Here is an 11127-nt window from a genome sequence, read left to right as displayed (position 1 = left end):
GAATATATTTTTAATAATTAATTTCTTGTCATCATAAAATTTTGTACATTTTTGTATTGACAAAAACAATTTAAAAACAATATCAAATAAAAACAATTTTAAATATAGTTGATGAAAATAAGAACAATATCATTATTATTAATATACTTATGAAATTTTAAAAAAGCTTAAAACTGAAATGTGTGAAGTATTAATAATATAATAATAAATCTATCTAATAAAATAGATACTGCTACATTAAAATTATTTTTCAGTTTATATTATGGAGATTTTTCTAAATTTTGCTTGAGCCAGCCAGGCCTTAATAGGTTTTTCTATATTCTGCAGTGTTGTGGTTTTAAATAGAGAAGAACTCCGTATAGCATCTAAAACAAAACACATAAAGATTTTATGTTATATAATATTTGTATTGGTTGGATTGGTAATAGGTATAGAAACTTTTAATATAAGTTTAATAATTATAATAGTTGTTTAAAACTGTTAAAAGTAAAGCTATTATGAATTATTTGAATATTATATATATATATGTATTTTGATTTTTAATAAATATTTATTGAGAAAAATAATTTCAAGACAGTTTAAATAAGTTAATAGTATGAATGATTATATATTATAATATGTTAAATTTAAAAATTTTCTATCAAAATGTATTAATTAATTATTTTTAGTTTTTAATAAATATTAAGATGAATTAATAGCAATATATCAAGTGTTTAATGATGGGTTTTCTCAGGAACATAAATAAATGAAAAGAACTTGCTGGTAAAATGTTATCTAAACAATTACTAAGTATAACAAATAAAGCAATACACTTTAAAGAATTTAGTTATGAAAGATTTAAGTAACAAATAATATTTTCTATAGTGGAAATTGCAATCATTTGAGATGCTATATATTAAATTTAATTTTTTTAATAGTTAAATTACTATTTTCTATTTCCATAAAGACAATATTTTGTCTCTATGGGAATAATAAATAAATAATAATAAAGGATTTCTATAACTACCGATGCCTAGCATTAATTATTTACCATGCATAATTTATATAATTTATATAATTTATATGTACCTACAGTGTAAATACAAATGTAGTTAATTATAAAATTAATAATAATTATGAAATTTAAAGAATAAAATAATAATACCTATAACAATTTGGCATGAGAGTAATTTTGAAAACGACTTTTTGGGTTTTTTAAATCCTGTGTATGAAAATTGCTCAAGGAGTTCATCAGTAAACATATACTTTAAGATTCTGCGGACACTACGTTCAACTGTATTGGAGTTCATAAGCGACATTTTATTTACCTGCAAACAAAACATAATATTATGTAATCACTGTATGGTGAAATAGTTTATAAAATGCATCCACACTATCATTCTAATAAATTAGAACTCACTAGACAACGGTTAAAGTTGTTATCATTATTTTTAAGTGTTTGTTCCAATTCCTGAAGTTGTTCTTCATTTTCTAATGGCCACAAGAAACCATCATCAAATGAATCGTTTGTAATACCAGTCATATTTCCAGTAGCTGCATACTTGAAATATCCATCAATTTTTTGTTCAATGTTTTGTAAGGTTGCAGCAATGCTTGTATTCATAACATCAACTGTATATCTTAATGTGACAAGTTGTTTTGTAACCAATTTTTGAAAATCTAATTAAAAAATGTATTATTTAATACTAATTTCAACCTAATTTCAAAAATTATTATTTTCTAATTTACATATTTAAAAATTACCTGCTTGATCAATCACCATTCTACTCTGTTTAATTGCAGGCTTGCGAGGAGATGCTAAAAGCATAAATTTAAACAACACAATATATTATATTATTATATTTCCAATTTATAATTTGTGTATTATGATGAAACTAATAGTTCATTATAATTATATATATTTTATAACACCACTCACTCAATGATTTTTCATTATTAAACAACTTCCTTTTATAATTTTTGCTCGGTAAATTTGTTTTAATATTGTTTACTTCAATAGCCTTTGAATTTCCTTAAAAAAAATATAATATTAATTGTGAACTAATTGTATAGTATTTCTGATTTTAATGTTTTTTTTTCATTTAATAAAGTAATTATAGATATAAAACAACGGCCTAAACACAAAAAAAAAAAATAGGATTAACGTAATAGGTTAATATAATTCTGTGGACTAACATACATAATCAGGGGTGTCGTTTTAAATATTTTCATGAGATGCAAAACCAATATTGAAAATCTAAAGTAATACCGGTCGCAAGCTTTGCTAGCATGGTTGCATATCATTTCATTATTTATAATATATCATGAATTTATAGATGAGTAACAAGAAACAATTTTAAAAGAGAAGAAGGGATCCAAATTAGTCAGACATACAATGGTAAACTTAATTTTATAAAATATAATCTATAAACAATGTAATAAAATACCTGTATTATTTTTTAGTTCATCGTTTAGTTCTACAAGAAATTTACCAGCAGGTGAATGTATAATGGTGCAGTCATATGTTTCAGCAGGCCTTGAGTCTATAAAATAAATATTTCATATTAGATTTCTTGAAAATAATTCATACAAAATTATATTTTAGATTTTCTTCTTTATCCATCCACCCCTTCTGCACATATTACAAAAATAATTGATTATATAATATCACAGACAGATATCCCATACTATACAAATATTTAGCATGTAATTGCAGCACTGTGTAGTAGGTGCAATTACTAGTCTTTAAATATTTGTATGGCATAGGCCACCATATAATATAACCAATTATGATAAAAGTATATTATCATTTTATACTATAAACATATTAATTATACTATACTAATTATCTGTAGTTTATGAAAAAAAAAAAATTACCCATGATTGAATAATCAGGATCTTTCGATTCATCATCATTATCAATCTCACTAGAATTTGATGAACCTCCAATTGAATTATACATAGAAAATACAGTTTCTCCATGTAACTTTTGCTTTTGAACTGTTTTTGTTGGCGAATAAATACTTTGATCTGTTCCAATATTTGACATAACATGTGCAGTGCTCAGTAGAGGAGGAGATTTAATTACTCTAATTGTGCTTGATATTTTTTGCACTGTCAAAGGTGATGGAGAAGAACTGTAACTTCTGTCTTTTTTTGCCCTGGCTTTTCTAGAACTTTTCATTTCTTCAATACCTGACAATTCAGAATCATATTGCGCCTTCGAAGCCTTTTTCCTTGCTTCTTCATATGATACTATAAATATAAATTCGAAAAAATATAATATGTACTAATAAATTTATAATATATTATTTATCAGTCAATAATGTTAACAGGGATTGGAAATAATGTTGAGGTAAATGGGGTTGAGTAACTCAATGGTTGCGAGTAATCAAAACCTAGGTTCAATTACTGGTCTTATTTTCAAGAAGTTAACAATAATAATTAATAAAACAATTTAAATTACCAGCTGAACATAGAATTCTAGCTTTTAAATATGTGTGATCAAATTCTGTTATTGGGATTCTTTTAACGATACAGTGCTTAAGAATATTTTTTTTGTTGGGCCAAATACATTTATTTTGATGATACCAAAAGTTTGGTACTGCTTCAACCGATTCATCCTCCAAATAATTGACAACAATCCATGAGTCCATTGTTATATATATGTACCTGAAATTGTTAATTAAAATATTATAAGTTCTATAAGTATTAGAGTAATAATTTAAAATTATAAGAAAAAATTACATTATTTACAACATTTAAATCCTAAATTAATGATTTGAATTTTAACATTCAGTATGTATTAGTGGTATGGCTATAATTTGATCAGCATGTTGTATAATCATTATTTTTTTTTTAATATCTGTCAATATCCAATGTTTTAAAGTATCAGATATATTTCTTACTACAAATATATTAAATATGGATGAATCCATCGGCTTATTATAATATGGTAATACTGAATTAAACACTTTTCCCAGAATAATTATACCTTGATGAGTTGAGTTTATTATATTCATGCATTTAACTACTTCTCCAGATTTAGACAGAATATAACAATCTTTTTCACTATCCACATTTACTTTAAACTTTTCTAGTTTGAGGCATTTGTATTGGGTGCCAGTTAAATTGGTTTCTACAGGTCCATTTTGGTGTATATGTTCAAGTTTGGGAAACTTTTGTTCTAAATTATTGTGTTGTTCCGGGTTGACATTGTTTTGCAGTTCTGAATATCTATTAATGACTTGTTCTAAACATTGATCATGTTTTCGTACTTTTGTTTTTAGTTCTTTCATGAAATTTTCAAAAACAAATGCACTAGAATTATCCAATGGCCCAAACCTATGATAATCATCAATTAGATGTAATAAACCATGCACATTGAATGATACATGTTCGGTGCCATATAATTTCTCAAAAGACTCAACAAAATAATGTAGTAGTTTATCTGCAAATTGTACAATATGGCTGTGATCAGGACTTAATAAAATCATCATTGCTACATTAAATGACATAAAGTTAATATAAACTTCATATTTCACTACATTTTTCAAGACAATGGGACCAATGTAAATTAAAAATAAACGAAGTTCTGTAGCTTTCCAGCGGTTAATTTCATTAATTGGCCTAGTTTTTCTGACAAAATCACTGGTGATGTATTGTTTAATGTCTAATAAAGACTTATTTAATTTTCCAATAGACAAACTATTCAGACGAACATTAACTGGACCTTTACTCAACCATAATAATATTAATTTCCTTGTAACACCAAGAAGAGTCAAGTGCATGTAGTCCATTGAAAACGAAGACACTAAATTTAAATAAGGAATTTCTATCAACTTGGATGGTGTTGTTGAAGTATGGTGATCTTCATACATAAGATTTGTATACGATTCGTGAGTTCTTTTAGTTATTTCTTTATTAGAATAGGGAAAACATACACGATTTTTATAGTATTCACCTTCAATAATGCAACGTGAACAAGAAAAAAACCCAGAATGATATTTTATTTTAAGAAGAAATGCACGAGCTGGTGCATCACAACAAAATACATCAATAATTACTTTTATTGAAGTAGTTTCATTAATTTTAATGCCATTATTAACAAGATGTTGAGCTTCTTTAACAAATTCATCTAAAAACAAGTCACTATCTTTAGGTTTCTCGTATCCATGATATATTCCTACAGGAAATACTTGTTTAGTTGGTAGTCCAATCACATAGGCTAAAATGGGCCAAAACTGGCTATTACTACTTTTAGACAATGGGAGGCCATCAATGCCTATTGCTACTTTAATTTCACTTAAATTAGAAGTGGCATAACGAAGAAGTCCTGATTCTAATCCAAAATGAAAATATTTTCCAGGATTAACAGGCAGTAATTTTAATCCAGTTGATTTAGGTGTTATTAACAATGATCTACTATCATTAGGTAAATTATCTGTGTAAATATGTTTATTTTTCTTAAGAACTTTCAACAATTTATTGAGTGCAATGTGAGAGATGTTACATTGGATAGCCCAGGCACTAAGATCTTCTTTAAAAGTGTAATCTGGGCTTCTGGCTGGACTACTGTTATTTACCTATGCCAGAAAAATACTCAATTAATTTAATCAGATAAAATATGTTACTAAAAATGTAAAATACAAGTAACTATTATGAATTGCTTACAAAATAAAATATAATATACCTATATCTTTAATTATAGCTATCTATATCATAATTTTTTTTTATATAAAATAGTTATATTAAGATAGATATATTTTATAATATTATATAATACATGTATTTATTATTCCAAATTCTATTTTTCAATTCAATTAGCTGCATTTATTGTGTTAACAAAATTATTATTTTTTATATTATTAACACAATAAATGCAGATAATTGAATTATAAAATAGAATTTGGAATATAATAAATACATATATTATACAAAACAAACATGTTTTAACAAATATTTAGAAGTTATTATAAAATACCTCCTCAATATAACCATTTAATACAAAAAAAAAAAAATCATGATTGGTATAGCTATAATTAGAGATATTAAATAATATTAAAACTTTATTTTTGAGCTATTATAGAGTTGCATTAATATCATAAATTATGAATTATACTAAAGCATATCATAATGATAAATGTAAGATAGGATATGTAAGAATATATCTATATATGATTAAATAAATAAAAATAACAATAACAATTTAAGTAAGATCAAATGTTAACTTAAAAATTGTTATCAGCATTTTTAAATTGTTTAACTGTCAATAGATCAAAATTTTAATATATGATAAGGTAGGTATAGATTGTATACCATAAACAATAAACCTATTATAAATAAATAGTAATAGCATATACATATGTTTTAAGTAAAAGTTTTTCTAAGGAAAAGTTGATATTTAATTTACTTAGGTACCTATACATAATTTGGAAGAGAATGTAGGTACAAATGAAAATAATGAGGCTGTTAAAAATTATGCTATCTTGACTTGTATAGTTTAGTTTATCCTACAAACAATCAATATCTTCAAATAATCCTATTAAAACGTGTACTAAAAATATTACTCTAATTTAACAACAATGACTTACATTTTCATTGATTAATACGTTGTTGATAGACAATGTGCTATGATTATTAATATTAATATTAATATTATCATAATATATACTACTATGTAATTCTTCACAAAGTTCATCAGCAGCATCATCCAATGGTTTATCTGTATCATCATCACTAACTGTAGATATTTCCTCATAATTTATATCTGATGTAGAATAGATTTGTTCAAGCATGGCCATTTCATTTCTAATCTTTCTTCTCTTTGTTATATTATTATTATTTTTTTATTATTATTCATATTTAAATTGTGGGTATGAAATATATAGCTTTGGAATATATAAGCTGTTATATAAAATAAAATATCATATTTAGTATGTAGGTACTTATAAAATAATACTAATTAAACAATATACCTATCTACGTAATGAGTTCAATTCCGACTATGTAGCCTAGGTAAATTGTATACTAGACTAAGTTTACCAAATTTCCTTTTATACAAAATTAATTATTATGTAAATAACAAATTAATATTTTACACTGTATTATTACCGATAGTACCTAATTAATTCTAACTTCTTTTTGAACATAGTTTCAGTAAAATTGTCTGCTATTATTGTATTAAGATATTATACACCCATGTTGTCTGCATCTATTAGACATACAACATCAAATTGGAGTACATCAGAACTGATTTTCTGTAGTTAATTTTAATATTAAAGTGAATTTAGGTACTCTGGAATTTACTATTATCAAAATTAAAGATAAGATCATTTGGAATTTGTATTTTAATTATTAATTATGTAGTTTTGAGTATGTATCAGAGCATGTAGGTACCAATAACAATCATACAACATTATATAAATTAAAATATCCAACAAAACACACAAATAATGTCCTTTAAGTTGTATACATGTAATATAGGTAGGTACCTACCTAATAAGTAAATTTACTCATAGCGACTCACATTAACATAACTTACACAGCATAATTTTGGTTCTGATAGATGCAAATTGGCAATGTACTGTGATACTTACATACGTTTTTTAGTTTTTATATGACTACAACCATTGGTTTTAAAATATACATTATATAGATAAATATGGGTAAACACAAATGTATATACCTAGTATATTTTAAAATCAATGATACAACACATGTGCGTATGTAATATCCTCATTATTAATACGCTACAATATATAACACACACTATTTAAAAAACGTCACGGACTGTGTCTAATATAGGTACTCACAAATTATAATTTTAACATATTAACCTATAACTAACTACACCAACTATATATACTTACAACAGGCTACCTGTACTAATAATAGTACCTATCTAACTAACTAACCACTTTTTATTACTATACTAGTAGATAATATACAAATATATACTATACAAAGACACAATAAGTATAATAAGTATACAACACGTTTTTGACTAGACTTATAATAATTATTAATTGCAATAGGTATGTACTCACCTTCTGCAGGCTTCTCTTGAAAATTGTAGGTACAAAAACGGCCGGCGTACTGGTACTTAATATTATATATCTAAATATCAGGAAGGTAAAATGAAACTAAACTATATAAGTATATAACTATTTACTTTACTCTTTGGCTAAACATTAACCAGCAGCAAATTAACCTCAGCAAAATATAAAATTGTAGCCGTCAAACTCGGATTTGGACTTTGGAGCACGGAGCAAGAAAATACGAATGTCGCGTAGTGCACTAGTGTCTAGTACAGTGGTACGCCGTGCGCGACGTCTGGGATTGGGGACCGGGAGAAGTCGAGAGTCGAGACGTCGCTATCGCAGTCGCGTCACTGCTAGTTTGGAAATTCAAAATATTTGTTATTTTTAGATTTTTTTCGATTCCAATCTACGCCGGATACGGGCGATTGGTGATAACTGCAGATAAGAGGCGATAGCAATGTACCCGATGTACGTTATGTATTATGACGTGAATTAAATATGTTTTATAAATGTGGTAATATTCTTACTCTATGGTTGACGCCCGCCAGCTCGTGTATAATTCTCCCGTTATTTGAACATATTATTTTGGCTGTGCAGAAAAATATAAAAGATATATCGACAGATATAAGTCGCGGGAGAATACGCAGGCTGGTGGTCGTCAGCTAAACATTACCAATTTTAAAGAGTTTCGATTATAATATAAACAAATTTAAAAAATTAAAATAGGACTGCGCACGCCTTTGATAGCCATGCAGAATGGAGTACATAATCGTATATATGGGGCGTATATTGAATAATTAACTGTATAATATGGGCCATATTATATGGCTAATAATATACCTAATATAATATATAATTATACTTCACAGGCTACAGTGACAAGTGGCGAGTAGTATAATATAGTATAATATAGGGGCTATCTAGATTCTAGGGCATAGATGTAGGGCTTGAGAGGTTCGGCAGGGAAAGCGTTGATAAAGGCTCGTCAGTCTGGGATGGCCATCATGGGTTTGGCACCTAACCTACGCACAGTGATGGTGCAACTAGTACTAAATCTTAGGGTGGGCTACATCCCCACCTAAATATATTATTATAATAGTAATAAAATATAGAAAATATTTTTTGGGGGGCCCTATAAATTTGTTTGGGGAGGTTAAGCCCCCAGCCCTCCTCCCTGGTTGCGCTTATGGGTACCTATCACAGTATCACCCCATAAATGTATGTAAAAAATATATGATATATAATATATTATAAATATTATAATAAAACAATATTCATAAAAAGTTATAATAATATTCACTTTAAAATATTCTAAGAGAGTTAAAATTAAAATATTTTAATAATATTAATATTATGAACTTGTTGACTGGGAATAAGCCTTTACGGGTTACGTGCGGGTTACGTGCCTAGGTAAATATATTTTTTTAAATTATCAATATTTTTAGATATAACACGTACTATATTCTTTTTATTTAGTTTTTTCTTGACTTTTAGTTTAGCCTCATAAATATTCGAACTTATTAGTCTATTGACAAGTGATATTTTATTAAACTGTGGGCTATGACAACAGATCTTTTTACGTGTTTTATTCTTTAGAGAAAAATAAATAAAACATTATATTTGACTAATATATATTATATAATATTATACGTGGTGTTTTTGATTTGGGTGAGGTCATTAGTATATGCGTACTTTCTGTAATGTCCCAATGAAGATTTTTTAAAAATAATTTTTAGAATGTAAAAAAAAAACACTAGATGTACTTTGAATGTACACGAATATCAATTCTATTACGGAAAGGTACTTGAGTATCATTCAAAATGATTAAAAAACATAGAGTAATATTATGAAACATAATAGTATTATCCTTAGTCGTGACTCGTGGGTAGCAGTAATAAGTCGTAGTTGCTGCTGTTCGTTGCCGTTTCCCGCCACGAAATTTGAGTTTTGTCAGTTGTGACGTCATCATTTTCATCGAGGCCGCCGACGATCGACCCGTCGCGTCACCGCGATGTGGAGAAGACCGGTGCGTCGTGGACACACGGCCAACAGTGTAGGCACCTCAACGGGTCCAAAGAGGTTAGAGTGTTCGCGGTCGACTGGAACGTTTTTATTATCGTGCCGCCGCCGCTACTCGCCGGTCGCACAGCCGGCGTATCGTATGGAGAAAAGGGGGCGGCTGTGCGTGCGAAGTACAAACGGCGTTAACGGATTATATATTGGCGTGTACAGGGTGATCATAAAGTGTGACTCGCGCACGCGGCAATCGCCGGTTTTTCAAACGACGAGGCTGCCCAATGCCCATCGAACAACACCCACAGAGCCCGCCGAATCAGAAACGCGTTTCGTTTTTCATTCGGCGTACAAGTCAGGTAAATTTTCGACCGTCGCGAATTATATTAGCACGCAAATCAAATAGATTTTATAACGACTGTTGCACGCACCTATCGTTATGGATATCGATAGGTATTATAAGTATTTTTAATCAACGGCATTACGAAATCGTTAAATCGTTTTCTATTTTAAATGCCGTGTAGGTACACATTTCGCGTTATTACGTAAGCCCCGGCTAGCAGTTCAACGGTGTTAACAAAGAGCTATATATATATATGAACACGCGATTCGTAATTAATATGTTAATCGGGCGACGTATGTGATATGTCGGTGGTCGTTCGAGCGGGTAGTGGGTACTACTAAATATAAGAAGTTAGAAGGTATATATCTTATCTGCGCGTCTGACGAATATCGTAATCCGAATAATACTCAATAAATTATATTTGGATTCGCCGGAAATCTGTGCAGATTACTGATTAGTAGTAATCCATAGTGCGCTAGACAAAGAATATTAATCGTTGCGACGTACATAATATAGTCGAAAACATTATACCGAACCCGATTCGGTTTGATCGACGGGAAATGACGTCGATCTATCGTAGGTACGTAATATACCGATCAATAATAACAATAACATTTGTAAACGACGAGCGCGACACCGACAAAACGTTCGTATCGTAAAAAAATTTCGAATTGATATTATATTTTGAAGCCGGTACAAAAAAAATTCCTTCGGTGCACTCGTCGCACGCATCACCCTGTATGCGCGACA

General features: G+C 28.5%; 1 protein-coding gene across 5 annotated transcripts; it reads right to left on the bottom strand.

Moving 5' to 3' along the window:
- On the bottom strand, positions 1-8461 carry LOC114121052 (uncharacterized). Of its 5 annotated transcripts, none has more exons than XM_050197689.1 (10): positions 8153-8442; positions 8028-8097; positions 3446-3651; positions 2857-3234; positions 2427-2522; positions 1919-2011; positions 1744-1797; positions 1400-1659; positions 1145-1307; positions 1-365 (listed from the first exon to the last, which is right to left on the bottom strand). In XM_050197689.1, the coding sequence occupies exons 3-10, from the start codon at positions 3633-3635 to the stop codon at positions 256-258; spliced, it is 1344 nt and encodes a 447-aa protein (XP_050053646.1). In that variant the 5' UTR covers positions 3636-3651; positions 8028-8097; positions 8153-8442; the 3' UTR covers positions 1-255. The 5 variants fall into 5 exon arrangements, with proteins under 5 accessions (XP_050053646.1, XP_050053648.1, XP_050053645.1 ...); XM_050197691.1 differs by having other exon boundaries at positions 8158-8442; XM_050197688.1 differs by lacking the exons at positions 1-365; positions 1145-1307; positions 1400-1659; ... (2 more) ...; positions 2427-2522; positions 2857-3234 and adding exons at positions 3727-5564; positions 6573-6885 and having other exon boundaries at positions 3544-3651; positions 8153-8461.
- Between the last annotated feature and the right edge of the window lie 2666 nt (positions 8462-11127).

Source organism: Aphis gossypii, chromosome 1 (genome assembly GCF_020184175.1).
Source record: "Aphis gossypii isolate Hap1 chromosome 1, ASM2018417v2, whole genome shotgun sequence".
Classification (NCBI taxonomy): domain Eukaryota; kingdom Metazoa; phylum Arthropoda; class Insecta; order Hemiptera; family Aphididae; genus Aphis; species Aphis gossypii.
This window is presented reverse-complemented; position numbering and strand designations above follow the sequence as displayed.